This window comes from Nuphar pumila, chromosome 6, assembly GCF_984573655.1.
Source record: "Nuphar pumila chromosome 6, dmNupPumi1.hap1.1, whole genome shotgun sequence".
Classification (NCBI taxonomy): domain Eukaryota; kingdom Viridiplantae; phylum Streptophyta; class Magnoliopsida; order Nymphaeales; family Nymphaeaceae; genus Nuphar; species Nuphar pumila.
This window is the reverse complement of record NC_143254.1, coordinates 3,822,168-3,847,887: the sequence shown is the minus strand read 5'-3', so window position 1 is coordinate 3,847,887 and position 25,720 is coordinate 3,822,168. Positions and strand designations below refer to the sequence as shown.

General features: G+C 36.7%; 1 protein-coding gene across 2 annotated transcripts in view; it reads left to right on the top strand.

The window, feature by feature from the left end:
• The first annotated feature begins 501 nt into the window (after nt 1–501).
• LOC149833688 (type I inositol polyphosphate 5-phosphatase 1-like) overlaps nt 502–25,720 on the top strand; it is a 36,853-nt gene continuing 11,634 nt past the window's right edge. The window contains exons 1-5 of one of the 2 annotated variants that reach the window (XM_090010949.1): nt 502–1,050; nt 1,212–1,359; nt 1,475–1,549; nt 2,335–2,422; nt 2,507–2,611. In XM_090010949.1, the coding sequence (XP_089867075.1) occupies nt 1,018–1,050; nt 1,212–1,359; nt 1,475–1,549; nt 2,335–2,422; nt 2,507–2,611 (449 nt within the window). In that variant the 5' untranslated portion in view covers nt 502–1,017. The remainder of the gene's footprint in view (nt 1,051–1,211; nt 1,360–1,474; nt 1,550–2,334; nt 2,423–2,506; nt 2,612–25,720) is intronic. The other variant, XM_090010950.1, reaches the window with a different exon arrangement.

Below are 25,720 nucleotides of genomic sequence, written 5' to 3'. Positions count from 1 at the left end.
TTGTTATCAAAAGGTTCGAAAATCAATCTGTCTCACTACCAACACTAGATGATTAGGTACAATCTAATTGCACGAGAACAATGTGCCATCCCATCTCCTTGTATGACACGTGTGTTTTGTGAGTCCTGCAGGGCGAAGGGACACGCGTCTGTCAGCTAGGTGTAGCATTACAAATTTTTTTGTGCGCCACTGATCTGCCCTCTTTTGTTTTTTTAAAGGCAAGCTGAGGTTAGCCAGACCCCGCCAGTTATTATTCAACGTACCATGGGGTTTTGAACCTGCAACGTCCCACCACAAGGAGACGTGTACTTACAGCTCCTACCAACCACGCTGTCCGTTGGTACCTGATCCGGCCTCTTCATTACTTGTTATTGCGTTTAAAAATTACAGACGTGTCACCAATGTGATAAAGCTGAAGACGGAGTGTCCAAAATCAAAGATGGTCAGTGGAGCCCAACAAGAGTGTGGCCATAAGAGCCACCACAAGTAGGGGATCTGGAATGGCTTGCAAAGTTGCAACGCTGAGAAAGGCTATTGGGGCAGATGAAAAGAACAGGACTAAAAGAGTATGGGTGGTGTGATGAGTTGGTCTCCATTGAATTCATTGATGGACAGTGCCCCCAAACCAAATAAAACCAACCAACCAAACAATCCAACCCCACCCTTTTCTTTGAAGAAACTAATCACTTCACTAAACGTGGTTGTTCCCCTCTTATCTTCTGTGTCGGTTGATTTGAAGCAGAATAAGAAGCAAAACTAGATTTGGGTGTTGGGGTGTTTCTCAGAAACTGACTGCCAATAAAGTACTTTGGCTGATTATACTGTTTTGACAAACTCCCAATGAAGGAAATCCATCTTGCCTTCCACTGGTGGTGGTGAATTGTTGTGTGTAGTAGGCTTTTTTTTTTTCTGGTTTGGTGGTACTTGAGGTGATGAAGTTTCCATCCATTAAGGAAATCCTATGTTGTTGAAGAAGGGAGACAGAGGGAAGCTCACTTGTTTTTCTCTACTCAGGCAATGAGGGATGAACATTCACACAGGGAAAGAGAGGTACCAATACATTGTTTTCTCATTAGAAGATACTCACTTTGAAATTTCGGATTATTTTGGTGTTTTGGTTCTTTTAATTGCTGGTTTGTGTTGATTCCTGGTGGGTGTTAATGGTTCTTGGACTAATTTTTTTTTTTTTTGAAAAAAATGGAAATTCGCAGCGGAGTTGGGTTGAAATATGCTGTTTGGGTTGTTTATGCCTACAGCTTTCATGGCCGGGCGTGTTGCTGAAGAAATGGCTGAACATCAAGACCGCAGGATCAGATTTCAGCGCAGATGAGCATGATAGTGAGAGTGATTGGGAAGATGGTGTGTTCTTTTTCCTTCTTTTTTTGTTATTGACTTTTTTAGGCCTCTCTTCCATGTTGTTTGATTGTGCTTATGTTATTACGTGGTGCATTTCCTTCTTTTGCTTTCTGTTCAGATGATCGCAGTTCGAACAGGGGACGACCTAATGCGGCCATCACAAGGGGTGGTGAATTTAGGTGTCAGCCCATGGGTGAGTAATATCTTCAACTGCTGTATAAAAATGTGGTGGTCAACCATTTTTAGAATGGTGGTATTCCTTATGAGTTACTACCTTATGATAATTTTGATAATGAAATGCAGATTTAGAGATTAGAATTCAAATTTACTAGAAATACACAGGAAATATGTTCTCCTTTTGGTGGAAATGATACCTACCAAACTTGTGCAGTTGTTGCTTTCTTTTTTCCCTACATTGGTTTTTAATACTACTGGATGTGGATTTCCAGTGGAATTGATGGTTCAAATATCATCCCTCCTTTTCTCTGTGAGCAGGTATTCTTAAATGCCATAATTTGAGCCAAAATGTAGAGGCATTTTCCTTAAAAGCATTTCTTTTTTGTTGCCTTCTATTGTATTGAAGCTAACTAACTGTATCCAAAAAAACTGGCTTGAGAACATGGACAACTCAACTCTCTCTCAAAAAAAAAGCATGGACAACTCAACTGTAGTTACCTTAATACCAAGCCTATGGAGCTTGGCATGTCTCGGGACCAATCAAGTGCTTTGAGAGGTTTCTCTTCTGAGCATATTGTTAAGGCATGAGTGGAAATTCCTTTTGTTATCAATTGAATTACCTCTAATAGAGTTTTTTAATGTTTTGAGAGTGCGTCTTCCCTTTTCGATTGTCGATAGATAGGATGTGCAGCTGAAAGCTCTCAGTTTTCTGTTAGTAATGTGTAATGTGATAGAAGCAATGTTCTTCCTTTTTCTTGGTCACCTTGATGAATTGAAAACAAGTTTATTTTTAAATTCCAGGGACTACCTCCGGGATTCTTACTTGCAGTATGAGACGCCGCAAGTCTGAGACCCTTAGGGTGCAATACATGAACTCCAAAGAATTCAGGCATGTCTTTTCTTCTATTCATGAATTGTTCATGTATGGCACTTTTTTTCTGTTTTCTTCCTAAGACGCAGTTCTGTTATTTAGAATTTGTGTCAGTACATGGAATGTGGGAGGACAGATGCCGCCAGATGACCTGGATATTGATGAATGGTTGGACTTGGATGAGCCAGCTGATTTATATGTGCTTGGGTAAATTCACCCTAAAGAACTCTCATTTCAGAGATAAAATCTGCTATTTACTAGATTCATCTATCTTCCTTCTCTCTTTGGTTTAGTTGTCTGAAAATTATATGTTTGGAAATCACTAGTTTTCCTTGTAGAAACTGCGTAGGATTATGTTGAGCTTCCTTATCTGATTGAATTCTTGTGCATTATGATGCAACTAACCAAATTAGAACATTTTTTAATGTTCCTTATATAAAGATTAGTCCAGTGGAACTTGAAAAATGCTCCACATAAAAAACGATCCAATATCTTCTTTTTCTCACTTTTGAGTTATCTAGTTCCATGAATCTAGACAAGTTTCGGTTCACCCTTGTCATCTTTTTTATCTGATGCCATCCCATTGTCCCAGTTTCCTTCCATGCTTGTTGCTGGCCTATTCAGATGTGTGTAATGAAACAAGCAAAAATACAAATGACAAATCCTAAAAGGGATTACAATAAAAAAAGAGATTACGCAAGCAATAGTCCATTATGGGACAATACAACATTCAAATGAGAACAATCACCAAGGAACACTATGTGCATACAAAAGCCACAAAGAGCACACACAACACATAAAAAAATATAATCTTCACTTATGAAAATGCTTAGAAAGCATTAAAAGATACAAAGGGGGAAGCCCTTATTTATAATAGGGCCAAGAGATAATGGGGCAGCCTAATACAGGGAAAAGGTAAAAATGATGACAGCCTACTACTGCCAAGAGGTAATGGGGGCAGCCCAACTATCTATTGGGCTAGCCCCCAACAGTCATAAATATGACCGTTGGGAGCAGCCCAACAGCTAGTTGGGCTGCTGTCCCAATAGTCATATGAAAACAATAAATAAATAAAAAGAAATAAATAAAAAATAAAAGAAAGTAAGCCTCTACTAGGCTTACACCTATTATATATATAAAATGATTGAAATACCCCTGATGGATATTTCAGTTTACATAAAGCAAAATATATATATATAAAAAAATATACATATAATTTAACACTTCCCCTCAAACGTACGGTGTGACCACTGAAAGTTTGCCAAGAAACAGAAAACGAGGTGAAGGCAAGGCCTTGATGAAAAAATCTGTCAACTGACATTCTGAAGTCACATAAGGCAACTCAATAGTTCCTTTCAAGTGTTCCTATCAGACGTAGCAGTCTATCTCTATGTGCTTGGTTTGTTCATGTAAGGTGTGGTTGCTTGCAATGTATGTGAGATTCTTATTGTCACAGCACGTCTTCGAAGGACTAGAGATGACTAAGCCTATATCTTTGAGAAGACTATGAAAATCTCTATAAAGAGAGATTTTGTGTATAAACACAAAGCTAGAACCACGAAGTGTGCACAAAGGCACAAAGGAAAACTCTCACAAGTGCACAAAGGCACGAATACACATGCACAAAAGCGTAAAAAATATCAACTTCAATATATTGGGTCCCAAAGGGAGCTTTACAAAAGCATAAAAAAAATGAGAAGGGGAGCACCCCTATTTATACAATGTTGGAGGAGTGTGTGTGTGTGTGTGTGTGTGGGGGGGGGGGGGGGGGGGCTCCAACATATACGTTGGCTGCAACGTGTATGTTGAGGGCCCCCCATGATACACAAAAGGCAAAAAGAAAAACTAAAAAGAAAAAAACTAAAAAGAAATAAAAGTAAGAAAAATGCAGTCATATTCTCAAATGAGAATATGCACAAAATGTGAGATGACCGAAATACCCTTTATCGGGTTTTGAAAAATTATTTATATATGTATATATACTTAGATAGATACATATACATATATATAAAATATATATGTATATGTATCTCTCCATATATATATATATATATATTTTGAATATATATATATATATATATAGAAAGAGAGAGAGATCATTACATTTTAACACCCCCCTCAAACTTAGGGTGACATAACCAAAAGTTTGTCAAGAAGGAAGTTGAATCTTAGAGAGCACAACGCCTTGGTGAAGAAGTTTGTCAGTTGGTATTCTGATGTAACATATGGAAGGTCTATGGTTCTTCTTAAGTACTCTTCACGAACATAGTGGCAGTCCATCTCAATATGCTTTGCGCGCTCATGAAATGTATGATTTTTGGTAATGTAAATTGCACTTTTATTATCACAATACAGTTTTGTGGACCCTTGAACTTGAATATTCATATCTTCCAGCAAGCTGCGAATCCAAACGATCTCCATGGTAGTAGATGTCATGGCTCTATATTCAGCTTCTGTGGATAAAAGTGAGACCTTCTGTTGTTTCTTGCATCTCCAAGAAATTAAAGATTCTCCTAAAAAGATGCAAAAACCAATGGTGGAGTGATGGTTATTCGGGTCACCTCCCCAATCAGAGTCAGTATAAGCAATTAAATTCAATTTAGAAGAAGAAGATAGAAATACCCCCTTGTTTACTGTACTCTTTATGTATCTGCTGATGCAGAGAATGACGCTCATATGAACTGTAGTAGGTGCATGTTGAAATTGACTAGTAACATGTACTGCATGAGAGATATCAAGCCTCATAATGCTGAGATACGTTAAAGATCAAACTAGTTGCCTGTAAGGTGTGGGATCTTTTAGGATAATCTCACCATCAATCTTCATCTTCAAACCTACTATTTCAGGAGTTTCACAGACCTTGTCATCTGTGATTCCTGATCTGTCAAGAATCTCACAAGCAAGTTTAGTTTGAGACAAAAAATAACCTCTGTGAGAGTAGGCAACCTCAATTCTCAAAAAGTATGTTAGAAATCTTAAGTCTGACATTTCAAATTTTGAAGTCAAGATAGATTTAATGCTCTTGATTCTTTTGGTATCATCACCTATTATTAGCATATCATCAACATATAACATTAATATAATAATCCCTACATTAAATTTCTTAACAAATAATGCAGTATCAGTATATCATAAAGTAAAACCATTTTCTATCATTACATTGTTAAACCTATTGTTCCAAGCTTTGGGAACTTGTTTCAAGCCATACTGAGCTTTACGAAGACGAAAAACTTTATTTTTAGGGATCTTCATACCAGGTGGAGCATCCATATAGACTTCTTTATTAAGATCTCTATTTGAGAAAGCATTTTTGACGTCCATTTGAAAAATATTCTATTTTCTAATTGGAGCAATGATGATGAGACATCTGACAGTGACCATACATACTATTGGAGCAAATGTCTCTTCATAGTCAATTCTATATTCTTGACTGTACCCTTTGTTAGAACTTGGATCTTCACCAAATCTGATCTGCAAAAGGAGAAAAAATGAGAAGAAAAAGGTAGAAGAAAGAGGAGACGCTGAGTCGGTTTTTGCTGCACAGGTTCACGTCTTTTTTTTTCCAGATGCATACGTGACCTATATCTTTGTATTTATAAATTAGGTTACAAGTAAACTTGGTTATGGACATAACTGTCCTACAACAAAACATGATATTACAAATGTGCCCTAGTAGGCACGTTAATCACGCAATCCCAATTTGGGTCTGGATCAGACCCAAACTCGTCCAGTCCATTTCACGATACTTAATACCCTCCCTCAAGTTGTGCATGGTCTTGTACCATGGACAACTTGTTCTTCAAGAACCAAAATCTGTTTTTCGTCAAACCCTTTGTAAATAAATCTACCACCTGGTCTTCCGTAGGTATGAAATGAGGTTCAATCTCTTTGTCTTCAACCTTCTGTCGAATGAAGTGTTGATCTATCTCAATATGTTTTGTCTTACTATGGAAAATAGGATTGAAAGATATTTTAATGGCACTTTGATTATCACACAATAAGATAGATTTCGAGATTTGTTCCTCCAATTCATTCAACAAGTGCCTTGTCCAAGTAGCTTCAGCAGTTGCAGCAGCCATTGATTGGTATTTAACCTCAGTACTTGATCTAGCTATTGCCTTTTGTTTTCTACTGCTCCAAGATACCAGGTTTTCCCCAAGAAAGATGCAATACCCAGAAACCGACCTCCTTTCATTAGGATCTCCTGCCCAATGCCTTTCATTAAGATCTCCTGCCCAGTCTGCATCACTGTAGACCGTGACATCATGCATGTCCCCTCCTTTCCAGCTTTTCTTATATACCAACCCATCTCCAATGGTACCTTTTAAATACATCAACACTCTCTTGACAGCATCCATGTGTCCTGTTCTTGGCTCATGCATGAACTGCGACACTTGATTGATAGAATAAACAATGTCAGGACGAGTAAAGGTAAGATATTGAAGCATACCGGCTACACTTCGATATCTTGTAGGATTTGGGTACAAATCTCTATCCTGTGAACTAAGCTTTTGATGTAAGACACTCGGTGTAGACAAAGGCTTGCAATCTTGCATACCAAATTTCTTCAATAAATCTAGTGTGTAGTTATGTTGTGTCAATGTCAGGCAACCATCCTTTCTGTCTACCTCGACTCCAAGGAAATAACGCAAATCTCCCAAGTCTTTTATCTTAAACCTTTGACTTAAGAGTCTCTTTATTTCTTCAATGTAGCTCATCGAGTTTCCTGTAACAATAATATCATCAACATATATCAACAACATGGTGGTGATGCCTTTACCCTTGAATATAAACAATGAGTGGTCCAAGAAAGATCGACAGAACCCATGTTTTTGTATTTCTAAGGAGAAACTTTCAAACCACGAATGTGAGGCCTGCTTCAAACCATATATGGATCTTTTTAGTCTACATACATGTGTGCTTGGGTTTCCCTCAACATAACCTGGCGGTTGTTCCATGTAAACTTCTTCTTTCAAGTCCCCATGAAGGAAGACATTTTTGACATCTAACTGACTTAGTGTCCATTCATGTTTGACAGCTAAAGACAATATAATTCTTATTGTCCCTATTTTGACCATAGGACTAAAGGTCTCATCATAATCCTGTGTAAAACCCTTTGCAACAAGTCTTGCTTTGTATCGTTCTATGGTACCATCAGGTTTGTACTTAATTTTATAAACCCACTTGGAATCAACAACATTTTTGTTAGGAGGTATGAAAACAATTTCCCACGTCTGGCATTCATGCAGCGCTTCCACTTCTTCATTCATGGCCTCAATCCACTTCTTTGATTTCACGGCTTGATGAAACCCTACGGGTTCATCATGCTTATCAACCTGAGATAAAAAGAGTTGAAGATCCATAGAAAAATTGTTGTAGTTGACCCACCTATCAATAGGGTGTCTGATTCTATTTGAACTTCTCAGGTTTCCAACAGGCACATAATTATCGGGTTCAATGTGGGGAGCAGGAGGAGCACCTTTTTCTCTTCACACATACACATGCCCTTTAAATTTATCAATAGGATGCCGCTGTGGGTCTACCCCTTCTTCAACATATGAAGCTCCACCAACCTGATCACCAGATTGTCATCTTCATCAGCCGACTGTGTTTCCTAAGTACACTGAGGTGAGCAATCACCATAAACATCTGCAAATAATTCTGCACTCATCCATGGATGATATACTTCTTCTCTGGGAATTCTTTTACAGGTATTGAACGATACATCTCCAAGATCATTCTCATCAAACACAACATTTCTGGAAATCTTAACACATTTAGTCATAGGGTCATAACACCGATAACCTTTATAATTATCAGCATATCCCACGAATCTGCACTTGGAAGCCTTTGGTTGGAATTTATTCCTGAGAGAATCATCAATATGAATGTAGCAAGTGCATCCAAACACACGCAGAGCATCATAATCAGGTTGAATGCCGAAAAGAGAAAAGTATGGTGAACTATTTTGTTAAATTGTCATAGGCAAATGATTTATAATATAGACCGCTGAATGGAATGCTTCTGTCCACAGACTAATAGGAAAATTACTATCATGCTGAAAAAGGTGTAGGATCCGACCCGATCCATGTCACCGTCCATGTAAAAATCATGTATTTTGTTATCGGGTCTGGATATACCAGACCCGGACCCATAGTGTAATGTAAACTTAAATACACATTTAGGTCATGATTTCTTTTACAGAAATCGTGATAGCCGCAATCGATCTCTCCCTCTCTCTCTCTCTTCTCTTTCTCAATACAGGAGCAAGAAGGAAAACTTACATGGTATCAGAGCATAGATCCAGCTAAGGGTTGAAGAGGATTTCGAAGGTGCGGCAAATCAAGGTTTGAGGTTTCGTCCATTCTTTCTTTCTTTCCTTCAGATTTTTTTACCTTCATTCCCAATCTCCCCCTCTCGTTTTCCCCTTTCTGTTTTCCCAGCCTTTACTTTTCTTCCTTTAGTGGATTCACGTCTCACGTGAATCCCTAAACTGTTCACGCAGGATTCACGTGAACACTGTACATCAAAAAGGTCATGAATTTCACGTGAATCTTCTTCACGAGAATCTTCTTTCTTTATTCAAATCTCCCTTGCGTATCCCTTCTTTATTTTGGGCAGACGTGCGACATATAATCTGGGACACGTGAATCTCCTTTTTATTCAAATCTTTTTTTGAATCTCCTGTTTTTGTTTCTGTTTCACGTGAATCTTCTTTCTTTATTCAAATCTCTTTTCCTGTGTATCCCTTCTTCATTTTGGGTAGACGTGCGACATATAATCTAGGATTCTAAAATCTGACATAAAATTTTTTTGTTGTCCAGCCTGCTATGCGACAGAAAATCTGTCCATTTCTTTGTTCTCATCTGTCTTTTCTCGTATCATATTTGTTCTGACTGTTACGAGTAGGATTCACATTGAAAACTCAGTCCTTCCTCTGACAACTTCTGGTCGTCAATCTTTGAGTTACTCAGTGCAAAAAAAAAAAAAGACGATCAGAAAACCTTTCTGACTGCAGACTGAGCACTCTGTGAATACTTCAAAAAACAAACAAAAGGGGTTCCTCTTCTTGTTAAAACTTCTTTTTCATGGATCTTCATTCCTCTTCATCCAATCTTTCTTCAAGTTTTCTCACTCAACTCGTTTCTGAAAAGTTAACTACCTCAAACTTTTTGATTTGGAAGAGAAATCATTCCTTTTATAAGGAGTCAAGGTCTCTTAGGTCACCTTAATGGAACCACTCCCGCCCCACTCGAATTTGTTACGAGAGAAGAAAAAGACGACAAAGGAGTAAGTTCAATTGTGTATGTTAAAAATGTTGAGTACCTCAACTGGGAAAGGAAAGATCAGTCAGTGGTTGCATACATCACTTCCACCTTGTCCCAAGAGGTCCTTGTTGCAATTCCCGACAACTGTACTGCTCTGCAACTTTGGGAAAAATTGGTTCAAACATATTCACAAGTTTCGCAGGCGAGAATGGTTTTTCTCAAGAGGGAATTTCAGATGTTGAGAAAAGATTCCATGACCATCATGGAATATTTGAACAAGATGAAGACTATCACAGACCAACTTGCAGTTATAGGATGCGCAGTGAGTGAGAGCGATATGGTACAACAGACTCTGAGTGGATTGGGATCCGACTACAACATGATCGTCACTTCCCTATTGTGTCTCCCTGCCCTTCCTATCTTTGATGAGTTGCGAGCAAAATTAATTCAGTATGAGATGACTCTGAAAGGGTTCTCTGAGGAATCTCACGTTCACACAAATTCTCAGGAAGTTTTTGCCACAGGCGTGTCTTATGGTAGAGGACGAGGACGAGGAGGACAAGGGCGAAGTGGACACGGAGGGCGTGGTCTGCTTCCCACTCCAAATATGTTAGCTCATGCGCAGGGGTCAAGATCCATTCCTACCTGCTTCCTTTGTAACAAAAAGGGGCATATCAAGGCGAATTGTTGGCATAATCCAGAAAATAAAGGAAAGGGTCCATAGACAGAAAACAAAAAGAAGTTCTCAAGTAGTGGAGACATTAAAAATCTGCTGATATCTGCTTTGTCAGAGTTGAAATTGAAGCAGAGTGATGAAGGCACCTGGTTTGTCGACTCAGGGGCAACGACTCATGTAACAGGTGATGCAGGTAAGATTTCTAATCCCATTCCTTATTTTGGAAAAAGTAAGATTGTCACTGGAGATGGATCCCACCATCCTGTTTCTCATGTTGGAAAAACTGTCATTCCCATGTCACATTCCACTCTTACTCTTTCTGACGTTCTTCATGCTCCCGACATTAAGAAAAATATTGTCTCTGCTTCCAAACTTATTGATGATAATAATGCTTCAGTTGAATTCACTCCCTTCTCTGTGCAGGTCAAGGACCTACGCACGAGGGAAACATTCGTTGAAGGAAAGAGACGAGGCAATATGTATGTCTTTGAAGAAACTCCTTGTCATGTTGTTCGTCCTGTCCACCTGAATTCAAAGCCTTCATTAAAGTCGTGTTCATCCTTTTCTGCTAATGTTTTTAGTATTTCTGAATGTAATAAGTTATTCTTATGGCATAGTTGATTAGGACATTGTGGGGGTCATTTCATTGAGAAACTTGTATCTAATAATCTCATTCCAAAAGAAAGTCTAAATAGGGATGAGAACAGTCACAAATGTTCCAGTTGTCTTTCCTGCAAGAGTCATATATTGCCTTTTCATTCCATTAATAAGAGAGCTTCAAAACCTTTTGAGATAATCTGTTCTGATGTATGGGGACCCGCCCCAGTTGCCTCTGGATCTGGGAGCAAATACTATCTAATCTTTGTTGATAGCTATACTCGATACACTTGGATATATTTCATAAAAAATAAGTCGGAAGTCTTCTCTTTGTTTCAAAATTTTCTTTCCCTTGTCAAAAATCAATTTTCTGAGTCCATTCAAATTTTCCAATGTGATGGAGGTGGGGAATTCTCATCCCATGATTTTATCTCTTTTCTTCAAAATAACGGAATAGGAAGAAGGGTGTCCTGTCCTCATACCCCTCAACAAAATGGAATTGCTGAACGAAAACACATGCATATAATTGAAAGTGCCATGAGTATGCTTCATGACAACAATCTTCCCATCAACCTATGGACAGAAGCTTTCCATTCTGTTGTGCATGTGATAAATAGACTGCCTATGGTTATTCTGGAAAATAAGTCTCCTTATCACTGTCTTTTTGGAATTTATCCTAGTTATTATGATCTGCGTGTTTTTGGATGTGTTTGCTATGTGCATATTGATCAGTCCCTGAGAAACAAGTTTCAAGACAAGGCCCAAAAGTACAGATTTGTGGGATATGCAGATGACTACAAAGGATATAGGTGTTATGATCCAACCAACAAACGTATCAGAACCTCAAGAAATGTTGTCTTTGATGAACAAAATTTTGATCACGGAGCTGACACAACGAATATGTCAACTGAAATTTACTATCCTTGGCTAAGCTCAGAACTTTTTGTTGGCTCCAATGAAACATGTTCCTCAGATTGTGTGCAACAAGAAGAAGAGGTATTTGAGAACACTGGGACGTCAGGGTCATAGAATGCAGAGGAAGTACCAGGCAGATACAAAGGCATTGTCTATTCCAGACAAAGACCGACAACATCAAGCCATTCAGATCATGTCGCAGTCGCTAATCCTACTCTTTCTCATACCCTTGCAGTCAGAAAATCAAACCGCATACGACATCCTATTGACAGGTGAGTTAGTTATAACAACTTCTCCTTGGATTTTCAACTGTTTTTAACTGCCATCAATAAGGACGAAGAGCCCATCATGTATTATCAGGCAGCAACTTCTATGAAATGGGTAGAAGCCATAAATGATGAAATGCAAGCCTTGCATGAATGTGGAACATGGGAAGTTGTTCCCAGACCACCTGACAAAAATGTTGTCGGATGCAAATGGATCTACAAAATCAAGTACAAGCCAGATGGAACCATTGAACGATATAAAGCAAGGCTTGTAGCAAAAGGATTCACTCAAGAAGCAGGGCAAGACTATGATGAGACTTTTAGTCCGGTTGTAAGAATGGGAACGATTCGAATTATCATTTCCCTGGCTGTTGAACATGGATGGAAGTTGAGTCAGCTTGATGTAAAAAATGCATTCTTGCATGGGGATTTGAAGGAGGAGGTATACATGGAACAACCCCCTGGATATCAAGAACAAAATTGTAAAACCCATGTATGCAGGCTAAAAAAAGCCATCTACGGCCTGAAGCAAGCATCTCGCTCTTGGTTTGATAGCTTCTCATCAGAGATTCAGAAACATGGATTTTCATGTTCCATTCTGGACCACTCATTATTTATCTTTAAAAGTCAGTCTGTGACCACTCTATTATTAATTTATGTTGATGATATTATCATCACAGGAAACTCTGCGGACCACATCCAAGAAATAAAAAACTTATTAGGTCAAAGGTTTAAAATGAAAGACCTTGGAGTTCTACGCTATTTCCTAGGTGTAGAAGTTGATAACCAGGCTCATGGATTGACACTCACTCAACACAAGTACATCGTAGATGTTCTCAGCAAGGCAGGCATGAAAGACTGCAAACCTCTAGGAACTCCGAGTGTACTTCATCAAAAACTTAGCGCTCATGATGGAGATCTGTGTGATGACCCCACCAGGTATCGCAGCATAATAGGAATGTTACAATACCTCACATTCACTAGACCTGATATTGTTTATTCAGTCAATCAAGTGTCAATTTATGCATGTGCCACGCACTGGACATATGGAAGCGGTCAAGAGGATCCTTAGATATCTGAAAGGGACTATTGGGGATGGATTGATATATTTACCACAGTCCTATGGCCAAAACGAGCACGAAATTACTGTATATTGTGATGCAGACTGGGCAGGAGATCCCGACGAAAGAAGATCTACATCAGGATATTGTGCCTTCATTGGAAGAAATTTAGTCTCTTGGAGCAGTAGAAAACAAAAAGCTATCGCTAGATCAAGCACTGAGGCTGAATATAGATCCATGGCTGTTGCCACTGCCGAAGTCACATGGATCAGGCATCTTCTAACTGAAGTAGGAGAAAAGATCTCCCACACTACCTTGCTCTGTGACAATCAAAGTGCTATCAATATGTCATTCAATCCAGTACATCACAGTCGTGCCAAGCACATTGAGATCGACCAACACTTTATAAGACAGAAGGTTGAAGAAAAAGAGATTGAGCCTGAGTTTGTCAGTACTGAAAGACAGGTTGCAAACATATTTACCAAAGGGTTAACCAAGGATTGCTTTTGGATGCTTAAAAGCAAGTTGTTCATGGTCCAAAACCATGATCAACTTGAGGGGGGTGAAAAAGGTGCAGGATCCGACCCGATCCATGTCACCGTCCATGTAAAGATCGTGTATTTTGTTATCAGGTCTGGATATACCAGACCCGAACCCATAGTGTAATGTAAACTTAAATACACATTTAGGTCACGATTTCTTTTACAGAAATCGTGACAGCCACAATCGATCTCTCCCTCTCTCTCTCTCTTCTCTTTCTCAATACAGGAGCAAGAAGGAAAACTTACACATGCATCATGCCCATGGCCGTTTCAACAATATGCCGATGCTTTCTCTCAGTAATCCCATTTTGTTATGGCATATGTGGACAAGACACTCTGCGCTTTATTCCATTACTTTAGAGAAAATCAGTGAAATCCTTTGATGTATACTCACCACCTCTATCACAATGAAAATGCAGAATATTGGTAGAGAAATGGTTTTGAACAAAGGCATCAAAGTTACGAAATATGTGAAAAGTTTCAGACTTATGCTTCATAAAGAATATCCAAATATAACGAGAATAACTGTCAATAAAGATGAGGTAATATCTGCTGCCAGAAGAAGAACAGACAGGCGCATGACCCCAAACATCTGAATAAACAATTTCAAAAGGTCTTGAAGCTCTTTTATTTATAGAATCAAAGGGAAGAACATGACTCTTACGCATCTGACAACTGGAGCACTTTTTATTATTTTTCTCAAGAGTCAAACTTGATTTATACACTTTTTATTATTTTCCTCAAGAGTCAAACTCCGTCTGTATATAACTATTTAGTTATACACTGTCGGTCCCAAGCCCGGATAAAGGAGGAGGGTTGCGGTAGGCCAGTGACAGCCAACATAAAAACTTAGTCATACCCTATGAATATGAACCAATATGAGAATTTCGTTGGGGCGTTCCCTACTGAGCGACGCGTTGTACTTTATAGGCCCGGAGGCAGTGATAAATGGGCAAGGGTGCATGCCAAATCTTTTTGCACAAACATTTTTTTGAGAAAACTCCAAGGCTCGTATATCTTTTTTTGAATTTAACTATATTTGCCGCAATTTTGAGTTTCATACAATTAAGGAACTAAGAGCGAGTTTGGGCATTTTCGGCCTCCCAATTCTCCACTTTGATGAGATGATCCTTTAGTGCTTTCTCTTTTACTTCTTCACCATCAATTTTGGTGAGAGAGAGTTGAGGTTCACATGAAGTACCACTCACATGTCTCCATTGTAATGAAACAAGAAGTGCACAATCACAATGCCAACAAAGGGCTACACAAGTTCACGATCACAATATGGCTTCTACTGTACCAAATACATTCTCACAAAAGAGAATAAACCTCATAAGAACATAATATAAAATAAGAGCTTCTTATATTCACAACACATGCTAAAAAGCATGTTTGAACCCTTTCCAAGAGGCTCTATTTATAGAGTAAAATACACAACAAAGAAGGCTGAAAAGGAAGGCATTCCAACAATCGTTGGACTGCTTCCCAACTGTCAAATAGGATTTAATTAAAAAATAAAAAGACTAAAATTAACAAATAGAACAATACAGCCCCGATTGGATTGTATAACATATACAATGACCAAAATACCCCTAATATACGTATATTTATGCAATATACATATATCAGTTATATATATGTACAATGTATTTTATCATTCCTCAAACTTACGGTGAAGTCACCAAAAGTTTGTTAAGAAGAAACAAAAATTGCGGTAGAGGAAGAGCTTTGGTGAAAAAGTCTGCAATCTAAAACTCGGACTGAACATATGGTAAAGTAATTGTCCCCTTCAAGTATTCTTCTCAAACATGGTGGCAATCTATCTCAATATATTTTGTTCTTTCATAAAATATACGGTTACTGGCTACATATATGTCACTTTTGTTGTTGCAACATAACTTTAAAGATTCTAAAATATCAACACCCATGTCTAAGAATAAAGAGCTCATCCACACGACCTCGGTTGTTGCTGTGGTCATCACTCTATATTCAGCTTTCGTGGAGGATAAAGACACTTTATGTTGTTTTTTGCATCTCCAAGAAATGAGAGAATCACCTAAAAACACACAAAAACCTGTGGTTGAATGTCGGTTATTGGGATCTCCTCTCCAGTCAGAATCAATATAAGTATTGAGATTTAAAGATGATCAAGAGGATAAAAATAGCCCTTCAAATATGGTCTTCTTGATGTATCAAACTATTCTTAACACGACACTCATGCACAAAAGTGGGCGCATGTTGAAACTGAGTTGCAGTATGAATTGCATGCGCAATATCTTGTCTAGTAATGGATAAGTACATTAGTGACCCGATAAGTTGCCGATAAGGAGTTGGATCATCTAGTAAAACTTTGTCTTCAGCTCTCATTTTAATATTTATTACTTAAGGAGTGTTAGCATATTTTGTGTCTGTAATTCCTGATTGAGCAACAATATCAACCACAAACTTTATTTGAGACAAAATTTATCCTCTTGGTGAGTATGTTACTTCAATACCTAGAAAATATATCAAAAAACCAAGGTCAATCATATTAAAAGATTTTTTAAGCATAATTTTAATTTCTTTAATTTTCTTCTGATTATTCTCAGTGATGATCATATAATCAACATACAAGAGCAAAATGATAAGCGAAGTACTTTTAGATCTTACAAAAAGTGTAGTGTCAGTAAAGCAGAATTTAAATCCAAAATTTATCATAGTTCCACTAAACCGATCATACCATACTTTAGGGGCTTATTTAAGCCTATATAAAGTTTTTCGAAGACGAAGAACCATTCCATTTGCAATAGTCAGATCAGGGAGAGGATCCATGTAAACTTCATTTAAATTTTTATTTAAGAAAGCATTCTTGACATCTAACTGATATATAGGTCATTTTATAATGGATGCTACTGCAACTAAAGTCCTAACAGTGGTCATGCGGGCAACTGGGGCAAAGGTTTCTTCATAATTTATTATATCATATTACTAGGAGTACCTTTTTGCAACTAATCTTGCTTTATACCTTTTTAAAGATCCATCACTCTTTGTTTTAACCTTAAATACCCATCTACATCTTGTTATTTTCTTTACCTTAGGAAGATGTTGGACTTCTCAAGTATGGGCCTTATATAGAGCATCTAATTCTATTTTCATAGCTTCTACCCATTCTCTTATATCTTTGGTTTCTCTATAGTTTGATGATTTATGATATGAGTGGATTGTTAGAAGACATGCCCTATAATTTGGTGAGAAGGATTCATAGGAGAGACAAACCTATTTGGCGGTCTAGGTATTCATTTAGATCTTCTAATACTAGATTCTTCTATATTTGTTGGTTGACTATACTTCTCAAAAGCACATGGATGTTCCCCATTATCATTGTTAAAATATGTGTATTATCGACATTTGTAATCTCGTATATATTTATATTCATATATATATAGATATATATATATATATGTATATATATAGATATATATATATATATGTATATATATATATATGAATATAAATATATATACTTTATTTCACCCAAAAGGGTATTTCTGTAAATTTCTGTTTTACGCATATTCCATTTTGGAATAATGCTTGTAATTTTTATTTTTATTTTTCTTCTTTATTTTTCTTCTTTTTCCCTTTTTTATTTTTTGGCTTTTGCGCCACATAGGGAGGCTCCCCAAAGAGTCGTTGGGGAGCCTCCAACGGTCACATATGTGACCGTTGGGGGCTCCCAACGACTCTCTTGGGAGCCCCCTTTGTGGCTCCTTCTTATGCTTATAAATAGGGGCTCTCCCCTTTGTATTTTTGTACTTCTTGAGGGAGCTTATGCTCCATTGTAATGGGGTTTTTACCCCTTCTCCATTATTCTTCAATGATATGCAACTTATGACTTTATGTCATATTTCTGCCCTTTTGTGGCACTTATATTTGTCCATCACATGTTATTTAATGCATCATTTATTTGGCCTTATTATTGTTATATTAGAGATGTTTGTCGAGGTGAGTTATGGGCACCTCGTGTTGTATCATTTTAGATTGTCCACCTTCCATATTATAGATGGTTGTTGAGGTGAGTTATGGGCACCTTGGGACTCTAAAATGATTTGTTATTTGATCTCTAATTATGAGTGGGTCACTCATTTTTTCTCTTGTGGCCATTGATATTATGGATGCCTCTATGTAAATGTGATGGACATATGGTGTTTGAAACCTTAAATGTTTTAAGGTATATTTAAAATCAAGGTGTTTTGGGATTATAGCCCAACCTTTTATTTGTTTAAGAATCTTATGAGTGCACTTGCACATTTGTGATTCGGTATGTTGTGCTTGTTGTGCACATGTGTTCTTGTGTTTTTTCACAAGTGTTCTTGGTGTGTGTATGTTCACACATTTGTTCTCAAGAATATTTTTTATCGATTGTAGTATCTTGTTGAAGATACTTTTTACATGCATTTATTCCAAAATGTTATTGTTATGAGTATTCTTTTTTAAAAAGGAATATTGTTTCATTCGAGGTTTTATTTATATGTTGTCATTACAAGCTTTATTGCCTCAAAAGTCCTTTCCTTTATGCCCATTATCTAAGTGTCATCATATGTAGACAAGAATTTTTATTATACCTTCGTGTGTTTTCAGCCCTTTGTTGGCTTTTGCTCTCTTGGTCTAGTAGCTGAACACACTTGTCTTGAGTGATCTTATATGTAGACAAGACACGTTGATTCACACCATCGTGTGTGATCTTAGTCCATGTTGGCGTTTGTGTTCTTGTTTTAGTCGCTTAGATGTATGCCCATGGTTGGCTTATTTCACTCATTTCAAGTGCCATCTTATGTAGACAAGAGATGTATTATGTTTTAGCCCATGGTTGGCTTATTACTCTTGTTCTAGTAGCTGAACATACTTGGTTTTAAGTGTATTTTTTACGTAGACAAGAGATATTTTTTAGTCCATGTTGGCATGTATTCTCTTGTTCTTGTCGTAGATGCACTTATTTTAAGTATTATTATATGTAGACAAGAGGTTCTTTTACACACCTTTGTGTGTGTCTTTGGCCTTTAATGGCTTTATATTCTTGATCTAGTAGCTTATACACTTGATTTATGGGTTTTGGAGGACTAATGAGGAAGATGTTTGTAATGGATAAACTATTGTTGAAATTTGCAAAATTTCATTCATGACTTGTGTTTTTCAAGCAAATCATATTTTTGATATGCATATCAAGTTGATTTCTTAGCATTTAATCCATATATTAAGTGCTTATGGTTTTTGCCACCCTTATATGCAAAATGTGTATTAAGTATGTCTTTCATAAATGATTTTAAAACCTTGTGAACTCTTGGGTTTATTTTGCCTAAAGTATGCTTGGAGACTTTGTTTGGCACTTCATTACATGTTTGAAGCATGTTCATTAATGAGTTCTTTGAGTATTAATTCATTTCATGATAAGTATATGCATATGCTCTTTATGGCCTTTTTGGGCCCTCATTCAATAATGTTTATGTATATCATGCCTCTTTGTAGGCTTATTGTGGTGTCCCTTAGTGGACCATTTTGTTATTCCCCATTATGGGGTTATATTTGTCCAACGTTGGACCTTATGAATGCATTATGCATTCTTGCAATTTATTTCTGCATAATTTGCATAACTTCTAACATGTGTCATCCATAATTATGCTAGTTAGAAATGTTCCATTTGAGTAAAAGTGCAAAGATATGTTTTACTTGTTTCTTTGTTGTTTTTCTACAGGATCGCTAAGATGTGGAACATTAGGTACATCATGGATCGATGGTGAATTGGATTTGAGGACCTAGCTCAACTGTCATGAAGATGGAGCTTTTTCCTTAAAGATTTTTTGAAGAATTGGACTTTGTTTCAAGACTTCCCTCTGTTTTGAAGAAATGTTTTTCCAAACTTTCGGGTTTTTCCCCGCAAAGTTTGAGGGGGGATGTTAAAATATGTGTATTATCGACATTTGTAATCTCGTATATATCTATATTCATATATATATATAGATATATATAGATATATATATATATGTATATATATATCTATATATCTATATATATGAATATAAATATATATACTTTATTTCACTCAAAAGGGTATTTCTGTAAATTCCTGTTTTATGCATATTCCATTTTGGAATAATGCTTGTAATTTTTATTTTTATTTTTCTTCTTTATTTTTCTTCTTTTTCCCTTTTTTATTTTTTGGCTTTTGCGCCACATAGGGAGGCTCCCCAAAGAGTCGTTGGGGAGCCTCCAACGGTCACATATGTGACCGTTGGGGGCTCCCAACGACTCTCTTGGGAGCCCCCTTTGTGGCTCCTTCTTATGCTTATAAATAGGGGCTCTCCCCTTTGTATTTTTGTACTTCTTGAGGGAGCTTATGCTCCATTGTAATGGGGTTTTTACCCCTTCTCCATTATTCTTCAATGATATGCAACTTATGACTTTATGTCATATTTTTCCCTTTTTGTGGGTTTTATGTGTTAGCACATTATGTGCTTATGTTGTTTCCCTTTAATGGGTATATTTGCACTTCACGTGCATAGATATGGGTTCATTATTGAACCCAATGTATTTCAAGTCACTTTCTAACAATCATGTCTAGAGTATTATATAATGTTATGAGTGGGTTCTCTTTCTTCACTTGGTTTATTATTTGACTCAACATTATCATTATCTTCACCATCATTTTCAATGATAGATTTAGGCAATAAATCAATAAGGAAGGCATGCTCGAATTCTTCCTTAGCTTTCTCAAGATCAAATATTTTTTCTTTTTCAACAAATGTTATATTTTTAGATACATAAAGTTTATCATTTTTAGAATCATAACATCGATAGCCTTTTTCATTTTCAGCATACCCAAGAAAAACACATTCAATAGCTTTAGGAGATAGTTTGTTGTATTTTTCAAAAAGTATAAAACACTTACATCTAAAAACTCTTAATCTTTTTAAATCGAATGAAATCTTAAATGAGTTTTTCAATTAGAGATTTGTTTTCTAAAATTTGAAAAGGCATTCTATTTATTAAATAAACTGTGGTGCGGCTTCGGCCCAAAACTTCTTCATAACTTCTTTTGAAATAAGTAAAGTTCTAGTAGTTTCAATAATATGATGATGTTTTCTTTCGAAAATTCTATTTTGTTAGGGAGTCCTTGGGCAAGATTTTTTATGTAGAATATCATGGGTTTTTAGATATGATTGAAAATCATTTGAAAGGAACTCTCCCCCCGAGTGGGAGCGGAATGTTTTAATATTTGTGTTGAATTGATTTTTAACACGATTATGAAAATTTTTAAAACACGAAAAAACTTTGGATTTGAGTATAAGGAAATAGATCTAAGTGTGCCTACTAAAATCATCTATGAATGTAGCATATTATGAATAACCACCTTTTGACATAACAGGAGTGGGACCCCATACACCCCATACATCCAAATGCACTAATTCAAAATTTTTATTAGTTAAGGAAGTTCTAGATCCAAAAGATATCATTTGCATATTTTCACATACGAATTATTTTTCCTTACAATTTTTTTTCAAAAACGAAAAAATAGATAGTTTGGATACACTTGGATGTCCTGGTCTTTTATGCCAAATATCCAAGTTAATTTCTTGGATATGGTTACAAAAGGATTCTTTAGGTAGACATAAAGAGTTCGTATAGTAAAGGCCTCCTCTTTGATGGTCTTGCTCAATCCGCTTCCCTGACTGGAGATCCTGCACCCAACAAGCCTTAGATGATAAGACTACTTTACACTCATAATCAGAAATTTGAGAAACCGAAAAAATATTTAAATCAAGTTTTAGAATAACTTTAATATTTGGAACAAAAAAAATGAATCATTATTAAGATTTTTTATACTTTTTTAAAGAAGTACCATCGGCGGTTGCCACACATGAAAAATATGATTTAGTGCAATCGGATAGTAGGGACTCATTATGAGTCATATGAAAAGAAAGCTCTCAAATCCAAAATCCAAGAGGACTTACCTGGAGGAGAAGAGAAAGAGATGGCAGCGGAGTGGCTTTTAGTATTTCACAAACGACATCCGCAATTTGAGCAATTGATAAATCATTGAAGTTGCTTTCTTTCTTTGACTTGTGAGACTCTTCACTTACCATGGCCATCTTTTTGAGTTTGGGACAATCCGGTCTTATGTGTCCCAGATCTTTTCAATGGTGACAAATAATATTTCCTCCCTTATATCCTCCTTTGTATCATCCTTCATTATGTCCTTCTTCATTATATCCTCCTCCATTAATTTTTTTCTCAAAGTGGGGAGGTTTATAAATTTTTATAAAACTTCTGGGGTCTTGATACGGCAAGCACCTCATCACTAGACTTGTTCATTCCAAGTCTAATTTCTTCTTGACATATTTGGGTAAGAGCATCACTTATAGAAGGAGCAGAGATCCTATGAAATAAAAATGACTTAACTTGCTCAAATTCCTGTCGAAGACCATATAGGAAAGAAAAAAGATTTTCTCTTTCAACTTGTTGTTTTCTCATTTCAATAGCCGAACCTTCCCATTTTGGTTTCAATATAGCCAACTCATCCCAAATAGGAGATATGAAACCATAAAAATCTCTTACGCTCTTATCTCCTTGTTTGGTAGTACGTACCTTGTCTTGGAGATAATATAGTCTATGTTAAAATATTATGTCTCTTTTAACTGTAAACTGAAATACCCATCAGGGGTATTTCAGTCCTTTTACTCAATAGGTGTCAGCCACCCTAATGAGCTAACATTTTTACTTTTTCTTTTTTTATTTACTTTTGCTTTTTACACTTTTTTTTTCTTTTTGACTGTTGTGAAATGGACAGCTCCATATAGCTGTTGGAGCTGCCCCAACAGTCACAAATGTGACCGTTGGGTGCAGCTCCAACTGTCATATTGAGCTGCACCTGTGGCTTCTTTTAGCATTATAAATAGGCCTTAGTGGCCCTTGTAAACATATTCTTTTTTGTGAGTGCATATGCAATATTGTAAAGCCCCTCTTGGGAACTTATGAATTGAAGTTCATTTTGTTTCATGTTGTTGTGCATGTGTATCCGTGCCTTCGTGCACTTGTGAGTGTTCTCCTTTGTGCACTCTTTGTATTTCTTGTATTGTGGTGTTACACACAATCTCTTTTTGTAGAGATTTTCACATGGTATCAGAGCAAGGTTGTTTGGAGAAAGAAATTGGTGTGATTCTTCTCAATATCAAGTGCCTCAAAAAACATGCCTTCAACTTTTTGGTGATTGGAGTGGAGGCGCTTCTTCATTCAATATTTTATAAGATTACTACAACAAGAAAGATTTAAAATCTTATTGTGGTACGTATTCTTTTCTTTCTTCTTTCCTCTCTAATGGGTGAGAAAGACTCATTTTTCTCTTGGTTTCAAGCTAAATGGCTCAAATTATCATGTGTGGGCCGGAAATATGGAACTCACATCAAAGGGAAAGGGCTTTGGGGTTACATTCAAGGCTCGATTCCGGAACCCGAGCCTAAAATTACTTTGGTTAAAGAAGGAGAAATCAAAATCCTTGAGGGAGATGAAAGAACTAATTCTCTTGAGGAATATAGTAGGAAACATGAGCAATGAGAAATGAAGAATTTTAAGATCTTGTCTTGGATTTTCTCTTCCGTTGAGACAAGGATTAATGCCAACATTATAAAGTTTAAAAAGGCTTCTCAAGCGTGGGAGTATCTTGAAAAGATGTATACTTCTAGGGACTTGTCCCATAAGTATTATCTTCAAAAGAGAGCGTTAACTCTTGTTCAAGGTGATATGTCTATAAGAGAGTATTTTGCGGAACTCTCTTCAATTTAGGATGAGCTTGCCATGCTTGAACCTAAGTGGAGTGGAGAAGCCATAGAGCTTCGTCATAAGCAATTAGAAGAAGACCGATTCTTCAATTTTTTGAATGGGCTAAGGCCCGAGTTTGAGCAAATAAGATCTTCTCTCCTATCCTCTTTTACCTCTCCTTCTCTTGAAGATGTCTTAACTAAATTAAGTGGAGAGGAAACCCGTATGGGCATTAGCAAGCAAAATCCTAGTGTGCTTGCAATGTCCACAAATCAAGAAGAATGTGATGGTGTTAATGCCGTTTCTAGACCCGGTAACAATTTAAGAACATATAGACCTCCTCATTTTAAGAATCAAAATCAAGGAGGAAGAAGAGATTATAGCAAAATCTCGTGTCACTTTTGCAAAGAACCGGGTCATATCAAACCGGTTTGCCCAAAATGGAAGAAACTTCTAGCAATGGCAACTACATCTCAACCATCCAAAGAGGAATCTTCAAAAGAAGCTCTATCTCTCAATCAAATTGTGGAGGCTATTCAACCTCTTCTAAAGGGAGCTATTTCCGGTGTCGCCGTATCCACCTCTTCTCCTCCAGGTAAAACTTCTTGGCTCTTAGATTCGGGTGCATCCTTTCATATGACCCCAAACATTTCATCTCTTTTCGAGTATTCTAAAAATGTGTCACCTTCTTTTGTTTCGACCGCGGATGGTACTTCTCTAGAAATTAAGGGAATTGGAAATTTTAAAACCCAAAACTTCTTTATTCCAAAAATTAGACTTATACCAAAATTAAATTTAAACTTGCTTTCCGTTTCTCAACTCACGGACCTTGGGTGTAACATTCAATTCTCATCTAATAAATGTTTAATACAGGATCACCGGTCCGGGAGATTGATTGGGGAAGGCTCTAGGAAAGGAGACTTATACTATGTGGACTTTCTTCAAATTCCTAAAAACACCTTTTGTAATGTGGCCTAACATAAAGACATAAATGTTTGGCACAAAAGACTTGGTCATCCCAACATTACCAAGTTATCCTATCTACATTTTGTTAAAGATCTTTGTAAAAATACTTTATCTTGTAATGATTGTATTCTTGGAAAAATGAGAAGTATACCTTTTGAACCAAGAACTATGTTTAGTACTAAACCTTTTGAAATTATTCACTCGGATGTTTGGGGACCGGCACCTGTCATATCCAAAGGTGGTTTTGCTTACTATGTGATTTTTGTAGATGATTTCTCACGATATTGTTGGATACATTTTCTCAAACATAAGCATGAAGTTTTTTTATGTTTTAAAACATATCATATGATGATTAAAAATCAATTTAATAGTAATTTAAAGATATTTAGGACTGATTCCGGAGGTGAATATCTCTCTAATGAGTTTAAGAAATATCTTGAGGATTGTGGCATTGTCCATCAAAGATCGTGTCCTAAGACCCCACAACAAAATGGTTTGGCCGAAAGAAAGCATAGGCATATCATTGAAACCACTAGAACCCTTCTCATTTCCCAAAATATTCCTAAAATTTTTTGGGCCGAAGCGGCTCTTGCTTCCGTCTATCTTATCAACTGACTTCCATCCAAAAATTTAGATAAAATTTCTCCCTTTGAGATTCTATATGAAAAAGAACCTGATTATAATAGGTTGAGAGTTTTTGGTTGTAAGTGTTTTGTTCTTACCGATAAAAATGATAAACTCTCACCAAAAGTCATTCCTTGTGCTTTCCTTGGCTATTCGGAAACTCAAAAAGGATTTCGATGTTATGACTCTAAGAATGATAAATTATATGTTTCAAGGAATGTAACTTTTTTGGAAAATGATAGTGGTTTTGAAAAAAATGAATCTCATTTAGAAAATGCCGATTACTCCTTTCTTTTTTACCTTTTATCTAAGGATGATGATATCTCTAGTGATGATGAATCAACATATAATAGTGAAAATGAAATGGTTGTGATCAACAATAACTCTAACCCTTCTACCCCTCAAGAAGAAAATGTATCTAGAGAACCCATCACTTATTCGCATAAAGAAAGAAGCACCTTTAGGAGTGCTATTGAACTATATAGTGAACCTAGTGAGACTATTTCCACTCATGATTCTCATCCTAGGAGAACTGAAAGAACTAGAAGGACTCCCTCTAGATTCGTATCTTTTGATTCTTTCTCTCCTAAATATCGAGCTTGTTTGAGTGCC